This window comes from Seriola lalandi, unplaced genomic scaffold, assembly GCF_002814215.2.
Source record: "Seriola lalandi dorsalis isolate HSWRI2012SDOR001 ecotype SW California unplaced genomic scaffold, Sedor1 jcf7180002054285, whole genome shotgun sequence".
NCBI lineage: Eukaryota > Metazoa > Chordata > Actinopteri > Carangiformes > Carangidae > Seriola > Seriola lalandi.
In genome coordinates, this window is record NW_019524838.1 from 669,006 (window position 1) to 693,505 (window position 24,500).

Here is a 24,500-nt window from a genome sequence, read left to right on the forward strand (position 1 = left end):
ATTGGTTTAAAGAGGTTTTTTTTGACAAAACAGTAGTTCTGTTAGTTCTATAATCACAGTTACATAAGAAATGCTTTGAATGACTTGAGAAACATACTTTGTTGGTGGAAAGTAAGTACATTCATACCAGAGATAATTGTATTTTATTTGAGTATTTCTATTTTATGCTGGGTTATATTTCTGAAATACATACAGGGAAATAACTAGTTTCCACTCCTATAACTACATTCATTAAACAACTATAATTACTGGTTACTTTGCAGATTAAGGTTATATGTGTGTAAAATATAATTGGTAAAATTTCTAATGTAGGACAGTTAGTTGTAATTTAGTGAAAGTGCTGTTATTGTGAGAAAAACAACCCTGGGATATAGTCTCAGTGGTGGAAAGGAACCTAGTACATTAGTCAAGCGCTGTACTTTCTGAAATTTTTAAATACTTGTCGTTTGAGTATATAAACCACAATGGTTCATGTGGAAATATTCTACTTTTCACTCAATTTATTTGATAACATTAGTTACCAGTTACTTTGTAAACTTTATAATACAATATTTACTCAACAAATACAGTACATTATGATTTCATTGTTAATTTATTATTATTATAAGATACCTGGGAACAAATTCACAAGCCATCCAGCCCTGTATAAAGTAATTTAAATGACTCCCACCTTTACCAACTGCAGTAATAAAATGAGGTTCATGAATTATAAACCAATAATACAATACAATATACAATATTCTGCAATGGGCCATTCTGCACAATGCGTACTTTTACTAGTGGTACTTAAGGTATAGGTTGGTGTTAGTACTTTTGTACTTTTAATAAAGTAAAATTATGAATTCATGACTTTTACTTGTCACAGGGTATTTCTACACTGTGGTATACTTAAGTAGCTCTAGGTACTTCATTCGCCACCATAAGTAACCCATGTATTTATGTAATAGATTTATCACCAAAAATCTGTTTCTGAGCAGGAGTTATTATTTTCTTTGTATATATTTCATTTTGTATATATTTCTTTTGAGGAGCTTTTATTTTATTAATTGTATTCTTGTTGTGTGACCTTTTGGCATTTTGGCCTGTCACTTTCGTCAGGCTCCGGTGATGAGAGGTGTGCATGTAGAAACCTGGTCATGAGAAGTTGCTGTACTGATTGTATTACACACAGAGTGCTGGGAGAATAAGCCAAGAATTTGCCAAAACAACAGCTGTCCTAGTTTCATCTTTTATTATTCACCAACACAACACAGAGTTTTTGGCAATTTTTTCTTTTTTTATACTATGTTTACACAAGGAGCGCTGGGATAATAAATCCCACCCTGGCTGGTAAGGCAACAGCTGTCCTCATTTTATCTTTTATTATTCACCAACACAGAGCAGTTTGTGGCAAGATGGAGTGTCAGGCTAGGCCAGCTCCACATGCATCAGTTAAGAGAATAAAAAAAAAAAAAAGCCAATAAGGCACTGTTAATGACAACACAATAATTAACTATTTTAGTTTATTATAGTTTTACTTATTTTTTCGTAATATAACTGATAAATTAGTGTTTCAGCGAAAAGTTAAATAAAGGTCAGTACCAGAGTCAGATGAGGATGTGATCAGGATGATTTTCTATCGACCACACGGGGTCCTCATTTTCAAAACAAACAAAATGGCGGCACACTTGAGATGGGGTCTTCACCAGTTGTTACGAGCAAGAAATACGACTCACTTAAGGTTTGAACTTCTACATCTGTCACGTATTATTTTGTCCTGCTGATATGACAAGTTTTAATGCTTGTGTTAGTTTTAAACTTGGCGTGCCGGCGTGTGGTTGAGATGATGCTTATAGCTAGCTTATCAGCTAACAAGCAAAGTGCGACACTAAGCAACGGTTTGTCACTAATCCCATCCACCCGTGTACAGGAGGATATATCGATACGGCTAGTTTAGTTGAGCTGTTTCCACCTTTTATCGTCTTCGGTTTTGTATGTGTGTCTCTCCTAATCCCATGTATATCTGTTAGCCGCTAGCGTTAGCCAGTTGTAAGCTTCATTGTCAATAAAATGATTAAACGTCTGGTTAGTCAGTAGGTGTGTATATACGTCAAAACCCTGAGCTGACAAACATTTGCTTTCATCCATCAACACGACATTACTATTTAATCCTGACTTAAGCATTGAACGAGTTGAAGTCCTGTTTTCACTGACAGACATTGTGCAATACTCTTTACGTTGTAAGGTTTCCAGACAAGACCAGGAGCTCCTACCACTCACAGTGCACGACCAAGAGCTCCAGAAAAGTTCAGACTCAGCTTGGGAGAGGAACCACACACTTCTCAAGTGAGAATCCATTGTTTGGGCTTAAACACTTATTTGATTATCAGAATTGCTGCCAAGAAATTGACTAAAATCGGTCAACTAATTGAATGTATTGTATTTTCAACTGTAGAGTACTGCCTGGTTTTCTGGGTACCTGGGTAAATAATGAAACTGTCATGTAGAGTGGTGGTCAATAGGTGACCAATATGAGGTTAATCAGACCATGACCATAATAAATTCACTCACCTCTGTCAACTCGTCTTTCAATGATACTGCTATGTAGAAAATAAAAAAAACAACATAGAACTTTACTAAGAAATGATTTTCATGATATCTTTCAGTAAGACACCTGTCCATCCAGACTCAAGACACTCCAAACCCCAGAAGCTTGAAGTTTCTCCCTGGTAAACCTGTCCTTGGAAGTGGGACAATTGACTTTCCCTCTCCAAGCTCAGCTGAATGTTCATCTTTAGCCAGGTTGGGTGACAAGTTTACTGTACTTTGTCATATTTACATAGAAACTGTTTCTAATTTGACAAAATAGACATTTTAAAAGGAGGGTTACACCCTGTTTCCAGTCCCTGTGAGGCAGGAATCCCTATTACAGATTTGGACTCAACACCAGGACAAGAAATATGTGTGTATTTTACACATTAATTGCATGTGTCATGTTAGAAATCTTAGTGTAAAAAAAAAAAAAAAAAAAACTGAGGTAAAAGGCACACTCCTTTCACCCAGGCACATATTCACATTCATAACTCCATTTATTTGAACTTATGAAGATCCATGTTTCCAACAGATGAATTAATTTTTTTAGATAAATACTTCACAATTAGAAGTGTGCAGCTCTCTAATTCCCTTTTATTCAACGAGCAATAGTTAGACAATGGATATTATCTTCATTGAGCTATTCATGTTTGTGTCTCCAGGTTCTGAAAGTGATGAGGTTGCTTGGTTGAAGAGTACATACAGGAGATGTGATGAATGTACACTTTGACAATTACACTACATGATACTTTTGCAGATACTTTTTGTCTTGTCACGACTACACTGAAAACATCGTAAAACAGTGCAATCATTAGGGATAAAAGACAGCACAAGTGGATGTTGTTATCATTAAATGAACTAAAATGAACACAGACTTCACACTGTCATGGTATGTTTGAAATTTTTGTTGAACAATAACATGATAAGGTCTTTGTTCCAGGGTCTTGTTTGAAATCGAAGGAGTAAAAAGTGTGTTCTTTGGACCTGACTTCATCACAGTCACTAAAGTAAGTACTAAATGCACGTTTATACCTTGTCACTTTGATTTTTATTGCTTTGAAATTTTTGTGGAGAGATAAAACATGCATGAGATCTTTGGTGTCCCATCAGACAGATGAAGATGTGGAATGGACAGACATAAAACGCCATGCTTTGGACGCCATTGCTAAGTTCTTTGAGAGTGGTGACCCGATAACAACAGGGGCAGTTCACAATGAAAGCAGTGAGTATACAACGTGGCCATTTTGACCATCCATAAGTTATGCAGCTGCTTCATTGTATATCGTGACATGCAAATCTCCACACTGTACATTTTCTGTACTGTAGGTCTCTCTGAAGATGATGACGATATTGTATCCATGATAAAGGAGCTTCTGGACACAAGAATCAGGTACAAAACTAGTAACTTTGAGAACAGTGTATGTAATCATTGTATTCTATGTTTGTCTGTTCCAAATGGAAAGCTCATTGTTTGATAGTTCATGTGTTTTAGTTATTATTTCAGTCCTAATCAAATATTTCCTCTATCATATTGCTCTACTCAGCACTCATTGAAGTGATGTTAATTGTACTGTACTGCGATAACACTCTTAATCTGTCTGTGCTTTTTGTTGTTTTGTTCTGTACAACATGATATGGTTTCTCTCACTTAACAAGGCCTACAGTGCAGGAGGACGGAGGTGATGTAATTTATAAGGGTTTTGAGGACGGTACAGTCAAGCTGAAGCTGGTTGGTTCCTGCACAGGGTGTCCTAGCTCTACAGTCACCCTGAGGAATGGGATTCAGAACATGCTGCAGTTTTATATCCCAGAAGTAGACAATGTGGAACAGGTGATTATCAAGATCTGTTGTGCAATGTGAGACAGGCTGTATAGTTTTTGAGTTGGAGCTGATTAGTTTTTGTAGCTCAGCAGAGATTGGTGTAGATTTTTGTTTTGAAATCAGGCTTCACTGTCTCAAGCTTGGATTGGTTCCAGAAGTTAGCATGTGGATATTTAAATAAGCATATACAGGATCTCGTTTTAATTTTTAGTTTTGGACCATCAAGGCTGAGCAATCTAACCCAACAGGAATTTTTCAATCTGTGGGTGCAGTTTTCCAGCTTCAGTGACTGGAGTTGAGGAAAATGATGAAAGAAAAGATGATTTACTTACTTGCTAATTTACTGAGTTGGGTTTTTGTCATGCATACTAGAATATAGTATAGAATATAATAGTCTTTCCAGACTTTTATGTCACGTTTAACATTTTGTCAAATGTCTTTATTTGCCCAGGTGGAAGATGAAGTGGATGAAGTCAATGCAAAGGTTTTCTCAGAGCTGGAACGTAAATTACAAGAATAAAAACTTCCTCGACCAACACACTCATGAACTTTGTTAGAAGAAACATGTTTCACTGTATAAAAACACAGCTATGCATTACTTCCACTAATTATCATTATAAGGGAGAATGAAGACACAAAATTATTTCCTGCTATTTTGTGTGCATATACTGTTTAGAGTTCAAAATGTAATTTACTGTATGCCCCTGTTACCAAGGAAAGAAGATATGCTGTATACCTGTATACAGAAGATGCAGTCATTTTTGTATGCAAACAAAAATGGACTGCTGTGATCGCTGTAAATGTTTTGTTGTATTTATTTCTTAAAGATACTGTATATTTTGAAATAATATTTTCATAGGATGGAGAGTTTTTGGTTCTGGTCATTCAGAATGGAGATTTGATAAGGTGTAACAGTTGTCCTCATCATATTCTAAAGGAAAGAGAACTTAAGAGTTTTTTCTTGTTAATGCATTACCAATAATTGAAATAAAGTGTTATCAAGTCTGCAGTTATTCATCATGCAGAAGTAAGTTTTGCATCCTAAAAGATCTGTATGCTATTTATGTGCTTTGTGCTCCACTCACAAGATTTACTGTATCACATTAAACAAAGTTAACAGTATGAAAGCAAATATTTGTTGTTGATTCCCTTTTTATATCATTGTTGCTATTGTTATTTTCTTGCAAGTGTGACTTGTATCATTATGTTCTATGTGGGTAGAGAAAAATACAATGAATTGGTACTCATAGGTACAGGAAGATTCAGAAAAAGCTTTATTGTCCAAGTATGTTTATGCCTAGAAGATATACTCTGGTTCCTCTGTAAATACATACATACAATAATATGCATTCAGACAGAATTTTCCTTCATGAAGGTTTCAATGTGCAGTTTTTGTTGTAACTGTTAAAGAGGTGTTGATTCAACTGCATGATTATTTTGGTGGATTTAGTCTGTGGTGCTGTTGCCCTGCATTGCATTCTGTTGACATGTGGTCCTATTGTTTTGTCCACCCCATTCAAATCAATGAACGCAGGCTGAAAAAAAAGACACACCGTTGTAAAAAGCAATACAGATCAACAGCACCACAAGTTGAAGCCTCTAAAATGATCATACAGTTGATTTAGCACCTTTTAAACACAGTGTCAACAAAAAAACAGCAAAAACATAACCTTCATGAAGGGATGATTCAGTGAAGCACTGTTGTATTACACTCCATTAATTTTAGTTAGGCTGGAATAAATATTGTATGTATTAATTTACTTAATATACATACTAGAGGCGGTTTATGTACAGTATATGCATGTTTACAGGATACAGGGCAATACACAGCCTGCTTAGTTTTATATTTAAATATAAGTTGTAGGCAAAGGACTGCGACACAAAATCTTAATCTTCTTTCACTCCTGTTCTGGAGGTACGGGCACACAGGGACAGTTTATTTGACAGGTTAGACAGATAAACCAATAGTTTCTAATCATCTACGCCTTGAGCGTGGGCCGGCTCTGCATCTTGCGCATGCGCAGAGTGTGTGTACATCGGCCGGTGCAGGGGACAGCGGTAAGCTGAATATCGTTCTACGTTGGTTAATCTGAAAATTTAATGTTCATTTAAAGTGCAATTATCATTTGCATGCAAGAGACTTGCTACCACTGATGACAGTTTATTTTATGCGTTTAAAACATTCAGCGCTAACTGGCAGCCAACGTTAATTTGGGCCTCACTCGATAATAAATCCAGCACGAGGCTAATCTGGCAACAAAGCTAACGACGTGCAGATGCTAATTTTTAGCTAGCTGTGTATATAGCACCTGTGTGTTACAGCAGCCATGCTGTGCTTTAACGCGACTGTAGTTAAACAAGAAACGTTTTAACAGTGTTGACGAAGACCCAATAACCTAGCTTAAAAGAATGTTTGTCAGTCGCTGTTAACCACAACAATAACAGCATTAGCTAGCGTTAGCCTACTGTCAATTGAAGTGGCTAACGTTAGCCAGCCTGCTGTGTCAGCGGTTATCTCACTAATCTACGGAGCACTGCAGAAATTAAGGGTATTATGTCCTGATACTTCGTGTCTACAAATGAAACATTTGTTCTTCCCAAGTACTATCTCGTTCCCTAAAATGGCTCAGTTATTTTAGTTCCTCTTGTTAGGCTAATATCGTTGAGTTATTGTAAGATAACGGTAGGAGCTAGCTAAAGTTAAAGGTTGTTGTGGCTTTTCCAGTCAGTGTTAACAACATGCTAGCCGTGAAGCAGTAAAATATATTTCTTTTACTAAAGTGCATAAATTCTTCTAAATATAAATTCATTAAAATCAGGGGGGAGCTGTCGCATTCATAACCTAAAGTTATGTCCTTTCCCCTTGGTACTGCCTCGTTTTTATGCTGACTTGGATGTTGGTCTTTGTTTATTCAGTGATGGCTATCTTTGGCTGCAAAGGCATACACGTCTCACTGTGCACCTTTGCATTGTCAAGTAGACAGTGACAGGACAAGGCAAAAAAAAAAAAAAAAGGGGTTGCTAGGGATTCATCGAATTTGATACCCCAAACCTTCTCTATGTCATAATATAATGTTTTTGTTATGTTGATTTAGGTGCACAAATGATCAAAATTCTCTGACCCTTATTATCTGGTGGACTTCCTTATAATATACCTCATTTTATAATTTGTTTTGTTTTTAGTAACTAGCATTGGTCTGGTGAGTAGAGACTGCTCTCAATTTACATGAGTCATGGCCCAGTTTGGGGGACAGAAGAATCCGCCCTGGGCGACTCAGTTTGCCACCACAGCGGTGTCCCAGCCGGGTCACTCAGGACAGTCTCTTGACCTCAACAGCCTGCACTGTAAGTATACCAAACCAGAGGGTCTGGGCTATTTCATTTACTTTTTTACCAGGCGCACATTACACTCATAAAGACTCTTTTGGTTAGAAGGACTTAATCTCACTGACTCTTACACCTGCCACCATATTTCCCCCATGTTGTTTTACACAATTGTTCCCAATTTCTCCACACATCTCTGAATTTCATGCCTTATTTTCCTTCTCTGCAGCTCTGGGTGTGCAGCAGCCATCTATTCTGGGAGCATCTCCCTCTGTTTACTCTCAGCAGTCAGCCTTAGCTGCAGCCTCTCTCAGCAACCAGTCTGCTGCAAACTATCAGCTGTCTCAGCAAACTGCTGCCTTGCAGCAGCAAGCTGCAGCAGCTGCTGCAGCGGCACTACAGCAGGTCAGTCACAGTAAGGTACTCAGCAGCATGGTCAGCAATCTATGCATCTTGGCATGGTCACATCTAACACTGTTTGATCATCTATTATCTCTTCCATGTTCTTTTTAATGTCTATAGTCTCAGATCAATACAGCTCTCCAGCAGTATCAGCAGCAGCAGCAACAACAGCAGCAACAACAGCAACAGCAGCAACCTCCCCAGCAACCCCCTCAACAGCAACTGTACAATGTACCTCATCAGGTGAGACATAGGCTCATTTTGCTTTGTGTCACACTCTTGATTTATTTGGAAACCATTATTTAGATTTCTATGGTGGCTTTGTATTGTGATGTGTCAGCAAAATACAAGATTAAAGTGTTGTTGGGAAAATGAGCACAGGTGAGTTCATACAGCACTAGATTCAAAATTCCCCAAGCGTTGATTTGCCTGTTGATAATGTCCCTTTGCAGGCTTTTAAATTGAGATTAAATTCACTGCTGAAATCATCATTATCAAGTTTTCCCTGTCCTTTAGTGTTACATATTTTTTGATAACTAAGCAGTTTTCTCTTGCAGCAAAAATTTGAAGGTAAAATGCTGTGTAAATGTAATTTGATACAACTACTCAAGTTTTTTTTATGCAGCACTAAATAGATCTTGTTTCAACCAGCAAAATCCATTAGTGAACACACAACAGTCGTCTGTAAGGGACAGTCAGAACAGCACAAGGTGGGGTGCTGTAATGTGAGCAAATCTGTTGTATAAAGTCAACAAAATATTTACTGTTGGTATTTTCTGTTTTCCTTTTTTCTTCATAGCTCCCACAGCCTCAACAGGCACTGCTTTCTCAGGTAATGTGCAAAAACACACATCTATTTGCCACATTCTGTGTATTGTTTGTCTTTTCAAAGATGCCAACTCAGGCTTGCAGTTGGGGTTGAATTAACTGCGTTACTCAGTGAGCTCATATGTATCTTTCTTCTCTGTATATCCATTTATATGCGTGCCTTATGTTCAGAGTCACAAGAGGATGAAGTCTATCCCAGCATGCCTTGAGCAAGAGGGAGGGTTATACCAGTTTTGTTAATGCTTTTGTATTTTGTTAATAAGACCAAGATTTTGATTTGCCATCAGAAAGTCTTCTTTTGCATTCTTGCAGAGTGACTATGGTATTCAGTGACTGGGTTTAGACATGCAGCCAAAGTGTGTTCAGAATGGCAGTTTTTTTAAATCCTTCTCTCTATTCCTTACCCTCAGCCCCCTGTCGCTCTGCCCACCAGCTTGAGCCTCTCCAATCCCCAGCAGACAGCCCAGATTACTGTGTCCTACCCAACACCACGTTCAAGTCACCAACAGCAGACGCAGCCACAAAAGCAGCGAGTCTTCACTGGTGTTGTCAACAAGCTACATGACACATTTGGCTTTGTAGATGAAGATGTCTTCTTTCAGCTAAGGTGAAATAGATTATGTCCCTTGGCATCTCTCAGACTGTATATCTTGTGGAAATGATTTTGTAGTTGGAATGACAAGTTAAATGCTCAGTGTCATTGGCTATAAATTTTTCACTGTATGCATTACACTGATACTGTCTTTTTCATATGCCAGTGTTACCCAGCCCAAGTCATTTCCCAGGCCATTATTTGGCAGTGTTATTTGTATACAGGCAGCTTTTTCAATTTGAAACTGATGTGACCTGACATATAGAGATGTCCATTCATGTGCAAATGCTTTTTTAAAATATATTTTTTCAGTGCTGTAAAGGGGAAGACCCCCCAGGTGGGTGACAGGGTCCTAGTGGAAGCCGTGTACAACCCAAATATGCCCTTCAAGTGGAACGCCCAACGCATCCAGACCTTACCTCAGCTAGCAAACCAGTCGGTGAGAACACTCGGATGTTTCACAAATTTGCTCAAGATTAACATTGTTTTGTACATTAAACAACAACTTGGGGGTTTTTGCTTAAATTATTGCTGACTTGATTGATTTTTGGTATCATTATGACTGCAGTCAGCGCAGCATTAGTGTTTTTACTTCACTGTGTTAAAGTTGCCCTGTCTGCTACAAGAAATGGAAAAACACACTTGTCTTTCAATGATTTAATTCATCCATAGTTACTATGTAGTTGCATGTACGTGATGATTTGAGTCCCACTGATACTAGGTCAGACAAAATGTGACCTAAAAATGTTCCCCAATTTAGTACTTCAAAAAGACAGGAAGTGTCTTCTAATCTGAAAATCTCTCTGTTCTTTATGTTTGTCTGTTTGTGTCAGTTAATTTTAGCCTTTGCCTTTACTGATCTGAGTAAACATTGGAACATTTCTTGACTTGCTTCTGTGACAGAGGCTAAATGGTGAAAATGATAACACATCTATTTGAATTGTGAATATTCAAAAATGGAATTCACAGGTTCAAATTAAACCCTGGACAACTCATCTGTCTTAGTCTGAGGAGAGTCCTAATATATTAAGTTTTTTCAGATTTAATCTTATCTCCGTACCTCTCTGTCTTTTATTGACTGTTGTGTTTTCAATCCCTCCTAGCATCAGCAGCAGCCTCAGCCTTTACCTCAAGCTTCCCCACAGCTCGGCAGCCTTTACAATGAGCCAGGGATGCAGCTGCGCTACTCAGACATGCACTCCACTGCGGACAACAGACAAAATGTAACCCCCAAGCCCTGAATCACATGCTGTTTTGGTCCTTCTCCTTACTCAGTTGGTTTCTTTGCTGCTTGGCTTTCTTGCTTAACATATTCATGGTGAAATTTATGCAGTTACATCTATTCTTAACTCCAGTTTTTGCTTATTTTAGTTTGCTGTTGTTTCCAAATGGATAGAACCAGATTTTTTTGTGGTTTAACGATACATTGCTTTATTTTAAGGTACATTAATGTGTCTTACAGAGAAACATTTTTATACTATTGCTTCATTATACATTTTTGAATGTACTTTTGTGGTAGATGAGTCTTTTTACCCAGATTATATTTATGTTGTTTGGGAAAAAAAACTAATATTGCTTGAGCTATTATTTTTGTTTCAGAGGTGTTTTTGCACTTTTGGCGTCTTAATGCTAAAATCAGTAAATTTCTCTACAGGGGACATTGCAGATGACAGGGACTTCAGAAAAAGCTGCTATAAATACAAATTAAATTTCACCATATTTTAAGTAATGCCAGGAACAGTATGCAGTGAATTTGTAGAACTGCATTGTAACACTGCACTGTAAATGCGGAGTGGTTCTCAAAAATACATTTCAAGAAACTGTGTTGGTTTGCAGTAATCCTGGTTGTCACAGTTTGTTTTGAAATGCAACACAAATCAGTACTTTACCAACTGAATCAGTGCCTTACCAGGCAGTGGGATATATATAGTTTTAATACCATGTATATGTTTCCTATTGTCTTGATACAGGTTATAGACTGGACATGAAACTCAAAATAGCAGATGCTACTTCATTGTGACTGAGCAAAAATGAAAAGAAATATTGTCACAATGACCTTAAAATGACATGGAGTACACTGTGAAATGCTAATACTGTGATACAATATTTATCTCCAACTCAGGCACAGAGACGTTCACACATTCCTGTGTTGACAAGTTAAATGTTAGCCAGGCATCAACTGTTTAACTTCTGTTAAAATATGTGAGCTGACAAATATTAAAATGATGACAAGACATACTATTTTAGGAAGATGACACATTAATATACAGAAGCTTGTATCTGGCTTCAGGTAAAATAATCTCATATGACACAAGTATAGAAGTCAATACTAAGTAATGAGAATGTATCTTTATCCCTCACTTTTTCTTGATGCCTCTTATTTTCTTCATGCAAAAAGTTTGATAAACAAATGTAAAGGTTTGTTTTTTGCTCCAAACAGGTTAAAACTTTGATTATTATTTTTCGGCAGATTCATCTGAAGTCATTCTGAGATTAGGGCTGTGTCCCATAGCAAAACTAAGATGACCCAGACGCCCTCTGGCTTGAGATTTTGTTTCACACCAGGTTTTCTTTGATTAGGACGACCTAACAGGGCACTTCTGATACGATTTCTACAATTGTTTCATCCAAGCAGACTTTCAGACCTTCTCCCAGCTTCTTTCTTTCAAGCAGCCACTGGCCAAGATTTTGTAGAATTCATCATCTTAACTGTTGTGCAGTCAATGGCATGTTATCTAAAGATTGTTTCAGGTCTACCTCTCAACGTGTGCTAACCTTTTTTATTTTTACTTTTCTCCTTTTCTCTAGAGCCAACCTCAAGCTCCTAACATGATGAAAGCAGCCCCCACCATGCTGCAGTCGCTACCTCCCCCAACCACATTCAGTGTTCCGGCCCAGGCTCCCCCTCCTTCCCTCCTGCAGGCCCAGCTGTCTGCTGCCTCTCTGGCCCCTCTCCTCCAAAACCCTCCTCAGCCTCTGCTGCCACAGCCTCCGCCCAAAGGTTAAAAATTTGTTGATTGCATTTTTCTGTTGTTGGATATAAAGCAGTCAGACAAGTTGTGATTATCACTTTGGTACAACGTGGATCACAAAATCAAAGCTGTCTGTGTGTTTTCTTTGAGTGGTTTTAAACAAGCGGGTGCTTTGCTTTATGTCTTTTGTCTGTAGATGTGTTTACGGGGGGTCTGCTTCAGCCCCCAGTGAGGATGATGCCACAGCCGCAGCCTGTCCGACGGATTGAACCTCCACCTCGTTTCCCCAGTCGCAATGATCGAGGCCCTGAGCTCATCCTCAGGACTAAAGAAGAACGCAGGTGAGACGGCGATAGATAACACTCAAGAACATCTGATACTTTCCACTACCTTTTGCATTTAGGTGCTACTTGTGTCACTGTCGTGTATAATTCTGCTTGCTACTAGTAAGTAGTCATTAGTCATCTTAATGTTTTTACTTAATTCATTAGCCGAGACAGAGACCGTGAACGCAGGCGATCGAGAGAGCGCTCACCTACACGCAAACGCTCCAGGGACCGCTCACCGAGACGTGACCGCTCACCAAGACGGCCTCGCAGGGTTGTGCCTCGCTATACTGTCCAGTTTTCCAAGTTCAGCTTAGATGGGTGAGTACAATCTTTTCAGTGATTCATGCTGCGTAGCTGGAAATAGATCATAGTGGTGTAAAATGTCAGGCACTGTACAATATGGCTAGTATGTATTGCTGAGGTAGTGGCTGTCCTCTGTGTATTCTCCAGCTCCAGCTGTGACATGATGGAGCTGAGGAGGCGCTATCAGAGCCTCTACATTCCCAGTGACTTCTTTGATGCTGTCTTCACCTGGGTGGATGCCTTTCCTCTGACACGCCCCTTCCTGTTTAGTAATGCCTGTAATTTCCACATCATGCACAAAGAGGTGGATCCTCTAGTCAAGAATACAGCTGTGCTTGACCCTCCTGATGCCAACCACACCTACAGTGCTAAGGTATGATAAATAAATACACTACACTATGGTGCCTCCGGTACAATGCAGTGGGCAACAACAAACTGCAGATGTCAAGAGGAGGAGTCCCATGTTTTTATATCTTACAAATAAAGTTGTAAGAGCCTTTATTAATTATTTTCACTCCTTTTTAAATAAGCAAAATAACAAAAAAAGTAATGCACAACATGTAGCTGAGGTGATTGAGGTGTATATGCTAGGGATTGTGGTGCTAGGTCTGCTTCAGTTACCCAAGAACCACCTCTCTTTATCCCTACACCAGGATGTTTATATACATTTGGGAGAAGTATGTCTCCAGTTCAGATGGTTACTAAACAGTTAATGTGGTGTCTACATGGTTCAGGTGATGCTGCTGGCTAATCCCAGTATAGAGGAGCTCTACCACAAGTCCTGTGCTCTGGCAGAAGACCCCCAGGAAATGAGAGACTCCTTCCAACATCCTGCTAGACTTATTAAGGTACATCACATCCTTTTCCTGCTAGTAACATGCACATGAGCTGACAGTGATGTAATGATCCTATTCCATTGCTGAGCAATTGCAGTGTGGAAGCTTCTTGACTGATGTTGGCTGCCATGTGTAAATGACCCTGGCGGTTTTATCTTTTTTGGTTTTGGTTCCTCAGAGGTATGGTTATTTGGACATGTTGCTGAGCTGTTTGTTTCTGTCTCTATCCTTTTTTTTTGCTCTTTTTACTCTCCACACTCCTTTGTCCATATTCCCCATTTCCACCTAACCTGTACTCTGTGGCTCTCCTTTGTACCGTCTGTCTTTCTCCTTCAGTTTTTGGTGGGAATGAGAGGTAAAGATGAGGCCATGGCCATTGGCGGTCACTGGTCTCCCTCTCTGGATGGAGCTGACCCAGAGAAGGATCCCTCAGTCCTCATAAAGACAGCCATACGCTGTTGCAAGGCACTCACAGGAATAGACCTTAGTCTGTGCACTCAGTGGTAAGAGCTGCTATTCTCATCAGTATTTATTTGTCTTATTGATTGTGTTTCTTTTTAAACCTATTAACTCTGCTGGTACTAAAATTCCAAATTGAGCATCTATAATATGCTGTTTATTTTACTACCTCTATACTAAATCTCATTCTGAACATTTTGGGTGATATTTTTTGTTTCCTTTTTATATCAATGATTATTGTGTTGTTAATTTGCTACCTATTATTTATTGTGTTGTGCAATGTTCTTTTGGCCTTTTGTGTGTTGTCGTCTTGGCCCTCTCTTTCTGTCACACTATACATATATATGCATATTTCATTGTGATGAAAAACCAAACGCATGGACATTGTGGCTGGAAGCAGTAGCCTGGACCAGAAGACACTGCCATTAATTTTTATTTATTTATTTTTCTGTTCTTTCTGTTAAATATCTTACATATTTAACTGGCTTTCACTGTCTTGTTGATTCTGTCTCTCTCTCTCACAACCCTAATGTAGTGCGTTAAGTGTATCCTAGGTTAAATGCAGAACACTCATCCACAATTGGCTGAAGCTATAATGGGGATGAATTTGGGGGTGTGATTTATTTTATGTGATTGTCTGTCAACTTTCTCAAAATGGCTGGCGTAACCTGTGACAACAGTTGGAGAGCAGCAGACTGGGTCCATTTGTCTATGCTGTGTGTTGTATGGGAGGGTCACTGTAATGATGTGTACGATCATTCAGTGACCTAATGGGAGGGAGTAGCTGTAGAAGGCTCGCCTTAGCAAGGCATGCCTTTATACTGTGCCCTGACCAGAATGTTTCTTTCCAATGCACCCTCTTCCTTTGCGACAGGTATCGTTTTGCAGAGATTCGCTATCATCGGCCGGAGGAGACACACAAGGGGCGGACAGTCCCTGCTCATGTGGAGACAGTGGTTTTGTTTCTTCCGGATGTTTGGCATTGTCTTCCTACCCGCTCAGAGTGGGAGGTGCTGTCACGGCGACTCCGGGAGCAGCTGGCTGAGAAGCTGTCGGCCGAGCGAAAGGAGGCGGATGGAGAACAGGCACTGAACCGCTAATCCCTCTCTTCTCATTTCCGCTTCTCACAGGAAGGCACAGGAATTACAAAAAACAAACCCCAGATACACATCAGACACAAAGCACACCTCACCATTCACGCACACAAACACAGGCAGATTATTGTTCCACCAAACCTCACCTAGGCTTCTTCTGTTTACTCCTCCACCTTATCCCTTCTCCTCTGCTCCAACTCCTCCATTCCTCCATCAGCACTCCCATCTTCCCTCACATCGAGCAGACACATACAGTGGAAGCAGTGAGACTAGGTTGTGTTGTGTAGGCCCCGATTGCAACTGATAAAACAGCTTCCAGTTCCTTAGACACCTCATAATTGGGTGCTAATCTGGGTGTAATCATTCATGTTAATCCTGACATTTTGTTGAGCATTACTTGAAAAAAATGCTTGCAAAACCTGATTTCATTTTTGGTGCTTGCGAATTGGTTTAGCAATGATCTCAAATAGTTTCCCAGATTTTAACCAGTGGTGCTTTTTTTAACACTGGAATCCATAATTCTTCTTAAAACTGGAATCTGTGGAGTCAGCTGCATGTAAATAATGTGTTTGTTGTAGAAATGTGTATTTCTATGATTTTTCACATCAATTTGATATCGTCTGACTTCGAAAAGAGAACCTCCCCCTAAGTCCTGTTTCTTGTCTGTTCTTGTTGTTGGATTCTACATTCTCATTTGGACTATATGTAGAATTTGGTTTTTCCAGGGCAGTTGGTTGGACAGAAGGACAGATGGCTCCTATCTGACGTAGGTGTATAAAACCCATAAATGGCAATACCCAATACCCCAGCCATAGACCATGGTAGGGCCACCCTATCCTCACTCCGTTTGGAGCCCTTCAGTTCACCTGATGTACCTACACACCTTTTGGACACACCTCTCATTGATTTTTACCTTTTTTGTGTTCCACAGATTGATTGATTGGCAGCTGGGGGGCATTTCTGTTGGTTTTCATAAGAGCTAGAGAGCTTCCCTGTGTACGCTTCAGTAGCAGTGGACTTAAACACAGTCGAGAGCTCACTAGGACGAGACAATGAAAGACAGATGTGACCTTGCTTCTTGCACGGATCTACTTTAAAGCTCACTAAGGCCATGAGTTTTGTTCTGACTGTTTCCTATCCCTCCTCTTTCTCTCTCTCTGCCTGTCTCTATCTTAATGATTTCCTGTCAAGGAGGAAGAGGAGAAGGATGATGATGAATCGAAGGACGTCAGTAATCCCACTCACTGGGCTAAACTTGACCCGAAATCAATGAAGGTAAGATTCAATAAGAGCATCTCGGTACAGATGACAGGTAGATGTGTAGCTGAATCTGGAGAACAGACAAGGCAGACTTGTTAAAATTGACTGTGGACCTGTAACATCATAAAAATTTGATTGATTCATTTATGTGTAGAAATTAGTTCACATCAGTTGGAATCGGCTACTTCTCTTGCCGAGGTTAAATATTTTTTTCTGTTTCCTGTTTTCTCCTTGTAGGTAAATGACCTGCGGAAGGAACTTGATTGTCGCTCTCTAAGTTCTAAGGGGTTAAAGTCGCAGCTGATTGCTCGCCTCACAAAGCAGCTGAAGGTGGAGGAGCAGGTGGAGGAGTCCAAGGAGCCCGAGAAACCAGAGACCAAAGTTGCTGAGGAAGAGGAGCCATCTCGCACTGAGGAAGACAGAGAGGTACAGAGAAATTCTTTAACTAAATATTTCTGTGGAAAAGATTTGGTAAGATGAGAGAATATAGTAGAAGCAACATTTTGGTTAATGTTGCTGGACTAATGTGGATGTCTCTTTTTATACTGTACAAAACAATTAAATAGTTTTGGCAATCTTTTCAGTATTATGATTTGTCTTAAATTTCACATGAAGTGTTCCTCTAACTCAAGTGTTATTTTCTGTTAGGAGGAGGAAAGGAAGAGGCTGGAGGAGATTGAACGCCAGCGGAGAGAAAGGCGCTACATCCTCCCTGATGAGCCCACCATCCTCGTACACCCTAACTGGGCAGCCAAAAATGGCAAATTTGACTGTAGTGTCATGTCCCTGAGTGTGCTGCTGGACTACAGACTGGAAGACAACAAGGAGCACTCTTTTGAGGTGAAACTTTTTTACGCTGCTTCACAACAAAAATTTAAGAAATTACAGTGTGCATGTTCTTAATTGGTGTGTGAGGCCAATAGCCTCGGTTTTGACTGCCATAAACCCAACATTTTTGCCCATGCAGGTTTGTAATACACCATTATCTTTTTCTTTCCAGGTCTCCCTATTTGCTGAGCTGTTTAACGAGATGCTACAGAGAGACTTTGGCTATCGCATATATAAAGCCCTTGCTGCTTTTCCTGCCAAAGATGACAAGAAGGAAAAGGAGAAGAAAGCCAAAAAAGAGGCAGAAAAGAAAGAGGTTGAGAAGCGTGAAATAAAGAAGGAAAAAGAAGAGGAAAATGAAGAACCAGCAGTGAAGAAGACCAAAGAGGATGATGATGATAGGAGGAAGGTAAGCCATTCACACCTGTCAAGTGATTTCAGTCTTGTCATTTGCTCAACAAATGATGTGTTTTCATGCAGTTGTGTGACTTGTTTTTAACCAGTGCGATGAAAAGGCTGTGAAAAAGGAGGAGTCTCGTGATGAAGAGGAGAACGAAGATGATGGCAGTGCAGCCAATGCTGAAGAATACGACCCCATGGAGGCTGAAGATGCAGATGATGACGATGATGATGGTACTGCATTCTTCCTTTTTATTTTATTTTTTTTTAAAATACAGATTATTTTTGAATTTCCCACAATATGAGTTGGTCAGTGATGAGAAACCATGCACCACGCTGAACCTGTGATGGATAACATTTCCACAGTTTCTGAGGCCTTATGTGGGGAAAAACATTGCTTTCTGTTTTTGATATTTATTTTTTTCTTGTGGTCACACTGCTAAAACACTCAAAGTAATAATAGGATTTTAAAAAGTATTGACAAACATCTTGTTGAGTCAACAACCTTTTCATTTCACTGATAGATACCTGTCTAACGTGCACTATTTGTCCCCACTCTGTCCCATTCACATTTCTTTTGCTATTTCTTAGACAAGGATGATGATGACTCTAATGACAGAGACAGGAAAGACCGCAAGGACGACCGCAAGTCATCAAAAGAGAGGTCCTCTAAAGACAAGGTTGGTTAGTTTCTGTTGTAGGCCTATTATTAAGACACGGGTGTCATGTCAGCATGGTTGTTGGTGTAAATGTGGTTCTTGTTACACCAGGAGAAGAAGCAGATGGTCACACACAACAGGGAGCTGTTGATGGCGTTTGTGTACTTTGACCAGAGCCACTGTGGCTATTTGCTGGAGAGGGACTTGGAGGAGATCTTGTACACACTCGGACTACACTTGTCTCGTGCTCAGGTGAAAACACATACACACATAAACCAAATCATATCCATGGTCTGTTTCTGGATCTGTGCATCCCTGATTCTTAGTCTGTCTTATTTACTTTGTTTACCCACTCACTCACTGCCTGCTGGAGCTTTTGTGTTTTTTTCTCTGTGGATGTGCAAATCAACTCAAATAAACTGTCTTGTTGTTTTTTGTCTATTTGCAGACAAAGAAGCTGTTGAACAAACCGGTGGTCAGAGAGTCTTGTTACTACCGTAAATTGACAGACAGGGGAAAGGATGAACCTATTCCCTCCTTTAATGAAGCCCAGATAGAAAACCTCTTAGGTAACACCATGTTGCTAAAGGCACAATTTTTGAAGTTGGGGTAGGCAGAAATCTAGAATAGGCAAAAAAACCCCAAAAAACAATGAATTTGAAAATATATCCTTACTCCTGCAACTCTCCTGTCTCCCCATCCCTCCCACCACACACACACACACACACACACACACACACACACACACACACACACGACTCCCGTCTCCCGGCTCGATTTTCTAAAGCCCGAGAACGGAGCCAAGAGGAGGTGCAGACGTCTAGTGTTTAGTCTAGGAGAACTGCAATATGCTGAAAGGAGGTTATGGAATTTTTGCTCAGTGAAGCCAAAAAACTACTGCATACCCCACCTTCAAATCTATCATGACATCGGAAGCATCATAAAATAAATGGCGACCATATGGCAAACTCTTTCCTTTATGAAATTTTTCTCTCTTATTCCGTCAGGTAACCGAGGACTACTTCCTGCTCCCAAAGTTCGTGCTCAGTCGGAGGCCAGTGAGTCTGGTAATCTGATCGTCTATAATGGAGCCATGGTCGACGTCGGCAGCATGATGCAGAAACTGGAGAAGAGTGAGAAGGCAAGAGAGGAAATAGAACAGAAACTCATGGTGCAGGATGCCAAAATGGGTATGATCCTAACTGTATTATACTTCATATGTTGTCTTTGAAAATGATATTGTGTCTTGAGTTGCAAGCCACACTCTGTGTCAGTAGTCCATCAGGACAATGATCTGGCTCAATTTGAGCTTTGCTACAAAGAAGCCCAGTCTCACTTCATTCAGCATTCTTCCCTCTGTGATTTCTGTTGGGACGTTGACTGGCACATTGCCACAAACTGCCACATACAGTGTATAAAACAGGATTCAGAAATATTGTTTTTGATAATAAAAGTCAGGGATAGTGATAAAGAAACCAGCTAAAATGTTCAGTCCAGAAACACAGTGTTTTATATGGAATAGAAAAGATACTAAACTTCAATTACCCTGCGGGACATTAAATGTCTTCTTGCCTTCCCTAATTATCACAATAATCCTAACACAATAAACACAAAAGGCATCACAGCAATGTATGTGCAGGAGTTATTACAATCTATGTAATTCAAATCTCTCAGCATGGGGCTGTTTTTTATGGCTGCATTTGAAACAAAGGATTCCTCGTATGTGTCTTTGTTTACAGGAGATGCTCTATAGAGTCATCCAGAAGGCCTCATCTCAAATTCAGAATAGAGGGTTTTTAAAAAAAAAATGTTTTTAATAGACAGTGGTTTCTTGTACAGCAGTATTGTACAGTGATCTCTGTTGGCAGCCTATAATTTTTATGGCTGTGTTGTTGTAGTCAGGTTACTGTACCAGGTTAATATTGTCAAACACCAAGGTGCTCTCTATTAGACTGAGCTACATTTTTGCAGGACATTTGGTGTTCAAACTCCTTGCTTTCTTTAAAAAGTATTATTTCTCGGGGCGTCGTGTAGCGTAGTGGTTTAAGCAGGCGCCCCATGTGTAGAGGCTACAGTCCTCGCTGCAGTTGGCCCCGGTTCGAATCCCGCATCGGACGGCCTTTCGCTGCATGTCATTCCCCCTCTCTCTGCCTCCCTGTTTCCTGTCACTCTCCACTGTGCTGTCCATTAAAGGCATAAAAAGCCCAAAAAAATATACTTTAAAAAAAAAAGTATTATTTCTGACAGGCTTTCATATGTCATTGTCTGTGAAATTCAATGTGATCAATGTATGTTCACAGATACTTAAAACTGTTCACTGCCACTTAACTTAGTAAGCTAACTTAATAAACGTGTTAAATTTGGCTGTATTCATTTGTCTTTTGGTTGATAAGATTAGCATTTCCAAAATTATGCAGCTTGAAAATCCCATTTTCCTTAGGTGTAGTATATCGTTCTGATCCTTGAGTAGTAGAAAAGCTTCTTTGACCTGACTCTACCTCTTGTCAACTCTGCTTTATTGTTTACCTAACTTGAGTGTAGCCCTTCCTCTTAACTTAGTTGTGTTTCATTCCAGATGAAGATGCAAAGGCTAAAGCACAGTTGGAGCAAGCTAACAAAACCTTGTCCAGGGAGCTGGAGGAGGTGAAAAGCAGTCTCAGCCAAACTGAGCAGACGCTTAAGGCCGCAGAGGAGCAGAGGACGATCTACCACGACCACATTAGCAAGACGTCCAACACCTTGATGTCCACTGTCAAAGGCCTATTGGCAGTGCTGAAAAAGGTGCACCATTTTCAAAAAACACCACAACATCTGTTAATCTGTTTCATTTTTACATTGAAGCCGGAAGTGAGCTCACATTCACTGATTGCTTTTTCTTTCTTTCAGGATCAGGAAGTAGACGAGTCTGGTGACGAAGTCACTGGTGATCACATTAGGATGTCTCAAACGAACGGCGCTGATGAATGAGTGACACTTTTAAAATAAATGAAGCTAATCTGTAACACTGATTATCTTAAAAATTGTAAATATTCACTAAACAATCATAATTTGTTTTATTTGGACCTATTGTCTCCCAAGTACATGTATAAATTAATGAATTAGTTCCCTTGTGTTAATTTGACCTCAGTTTCTGTGTACAATAGATTTGTTTCTGAGGAGTTAATTTTCTTACCTTGCATAACTTTAATTATCTTAAAGCTTTGAAAGGCTTATTTTCATAGTTTTAAGTAAATTAAATTCGGTTGCAAACTTTCTTTTGCCATTGCTTTAGGTTTGTTATGGCCAATAAAATGCCACATTGTAGATTTAAATGCCAGTATGTGTGAGTTGTACTTTTCAGAGATTTTTGTTTTTCTAATGAGCAATAATGATGCTATTTATGTGTGAGAGAATTCAGTCAAAAACTATATTTAAAAGAAAACTAATTTTAGATGGAAAAGGGTGGGAAGGGGTTCTCTGTGGTTCAGACAGAATTTCTTTATAAATCGTCCTCATCCACTGTTAAACCACAACTGTGTTAAATAAACCCATTTAGTTCCTTCTGCCTAACTTACTTTAACTGGTTTCTGCTGTTTTTTCATCTTGACACATGGCTATGCATGGTTCCTGCCTCTCTTGGACCTTTTTGCTGTCAGCACCTCCTGACTGTATCCACCAACTGCTGTGCTGCCACCAACTGTGCTTCATGTTTTACTGTGACGAGCATCTGTCTTATTTTCTGAAAAAGGAAACTACACATGAGCCAAAAAATAAGCTCGATGAATGTGTGTTCTGTTGAAGGAATCTTTGCTGCAGAGACATGACCATTTTGAAATCCATCTCTGAGTTGTGTATGTTGGTTTGGGTTGTTCTAGAAAAGAGCCACAATTATATTCAAATGTGCTCCAAAGCAGGCAATTTTATTTTTCTATTGAAAATGTACTCTATGGATGTCTTGTGCAAGAGTAAAGTGGTCCATTTTAACAATAAGTGTGTCTGCATTTTTTTTTCCACGTTTGTATGATTTAATGTTAATTAAGTGGAAGAATATGGCCATCATTAGGTGGGATTGTTGTGAAAGCAATCCCTCTATATGTTCTCAGGTTCAAAAAGTCTTTTTGATTCGTATCTCTTAAATGCTTCAACACAGAAACTCCATTCGAACTTTCAAATGTTCAGCTCAATTAGGACAGTATTGGATGTCTGCAGTTTTTTGATATATTTCATACTGATTTTGATTTTTCTATGGAGGTAGATTTGTTTGTGTTATTTGTGAACAGATCGAGAATTTGTGTGTAAATGTGTAATCTGTAAATATAAAACACCTTCCACAAACAATAAATAAATTGGCAAATTCACCAAAATATTTTGAAAATATAAAACTGATTTGCAAATACAAAGTTCCATTAAAATTCAATTAATATACAAATAGATGAAAAGCATTTATGAATATATTCCTAACATTTACAACTTCAACTTAAAACTGTCATTTATGCCCTGGTAAAACAAGCAGTTGCCACTGCCCCAGACAGACTAATAAGTGGCAAGGAAGTGACATCCTGCTTTGATTCTGACTCCAAAAGAGTGTAGAGACATAAATGTAAATGCAATGGACTGTGGGCGCTGTTTGCTTATTTTATTTGAATAGTCACTGTAGAGCAGGTTATGTCTTTGAAGATTAATTGTCAACAGCTTTTCAATTTTCATTTTAATAATTTTCATTTTAATATGTTCATAGAACAGCCATGAGTATGTGAAAATGAAAATGCAAATTGGATTACTGCATTTTCTTTTTAATTTTTTTCCTACTTTGCTCCGCTGAAGAGCTGCACAAGAACAGGCGTTTGTGAATCAATTTCACCTCAAAAAACAAAAAAACTAAGAAAAGGTGAATGTAGCCTTCAAAAATGTAAAACTTTTTATTGCACAGCTTTTCAGATATAGTGCCCTGAGACAAAAAAAATGTGGAAAAAATAGATATCATAAAATGAAACAACTATTGATATACATATATTTCCAATACTCTTCTGGCTTTTTCTTTAGACGAGCTGAGGTGCTGCAGCTGGATCAAGTTGTATGCCTGAACTTGTCACCATCTTCTATTTGTTACTGCAGCCTGGTCGTGGACGTTCCTCATCCACTCTTTGGCAGAGGCAGAGCATGTGCCGCAGAAACTGCTTAAATGTGTTCCGAGTCACTCAAATGTTGCCAGAGATGCAGTAATTAGCGTTAATGTTCTTTTACACATGATTTTGGTAGATTACTGTCACTTTTGAGGTAAGACACTTTTGCACCATGAGATAAGTTGCTCATACAGTTAATGACATCCTGCTTTTTTAAAAATGCACAATCACCGACCAAAGCGTGTAGAAAAAGTTTTGGAAGGCTGATAAATCTCTGGAGAACTGTCACTGACTTCCGCCACTGACACATAAAAAAAACCCCCACGTTGCTTGCCGCGCATGCGTCTTGGAGACTGTTGCTGGTTGATGGCGTACAAAACCTAACATGAGTCTAATTAACCCCGGTAATCGGCCACGGCTATAGTGCTAATTAAAATTCAAACAATAATACTAAACGTCTGGCATTTCTAACGTGATATAGCCAGAGACAGTGGAGAAACCCTTTGACAAAGCGTGAAACCGAGAGCCCAAGCGATGTAATTTCAAGCGCTCTTGGGGGCCCCCTGGTGGCCAGGGGCGCCCCAATCAGCCATTTAGCTCGCTTATGACTTGCGCTGGCCTTGCTATTATCACCTGTAAGAGATGAGTTGGCTGTTCTACTGACTGCACAGGAGTAATGACGATAACTGCCAATTATAGCCTACATGTAGAAAATGCCAA

General features: G+C 39.4%; 2 protein-coding genes across 2 annotated transcripts; both read left to right on the forward strand.

The window, feature by feature from the left end:
• The first annotated feature begins 1,608 nt into the window (after positions 1 to 1,608).
• LOC111654631 (NFU1 iron-sulfur cluster scaffold homolog, mitochondrial) lies at positions 1,609 to 5,525 on the forward strand. Its single transcript, XM_023405717.2, has 8 exons — positions 1,609 to 1,720; positions 2,225 to 2,325; positions 2,646 to 2,781; positions 3,512 to 3,578; positions 3,682 to 3,793; positions 3,898 to 3,961; positions 4,228 to 4,402; positions 4,845 to 5,525. The coding sequence occupies exons 1-8, from the start codon at positions 1,656 to 1,658 to the stop codon at positions 4,911 to 4,913; spliced, it is 789 nt and encodes a 262-aa protein (XP_023261485.1). The 5' UTR covers positions 1,609 to 1,655; the 3' UTR covers positions 4,914 to 5,525.
• Positions 5,526 to 6,396: 871 nt separating this feature from the next.
• Positions 6,397 to 22,647, forward strand: ccar1 (cell division cycle and apoptosis regulator 1). The gene is made up of 26 exons (XM_023405737.2): positions 6,397 to 6,451; positions 7,577 to 7,738; positions 7,947 to 8,122; positions 8,240 to 8,362; positions 8,919 to 8,951; positions 9,358 to 9,554; positions 9,852 to 9,978; positions 10,643 to 10,762; positions 12,348 to 12,540; positions 12,708 to 12,852; positions 13,003 to 13,158; positions 13,291 to 13,516; positions 13,878 to 13,991; positions 14,316 to 14,482; positions 15,313 to 15,523; positions 16,724 to 16,807; positions 17,030 to 17,218; positions 17,441 to 17,632; positions 17,793 to 18,029; positions 18,124 to 18,253; positions 18,611 to 18,699; positions 18,790 to 18,930; positions 19,127 to 19,247; positions 19,686 to 19,868; positions 21,254 to 21,459; positions 21,565 to 22,647. Exons 2-26 carry the CDS (start codon positions 7,627 to 7,629, stop codon positions 21,643 to 21,645), a joined length of 3,753 nt encoding a protein of 1,250 aa, XP_023261505.1. The 5' UTR covers positions 6,397 to 6,451; positions 7,577 to 7,626; the 3' UTR covers positions 21,646 to 22,647.
• Positions 22,648 to 24,500: the final 1,853 nt, after the last annotated feature.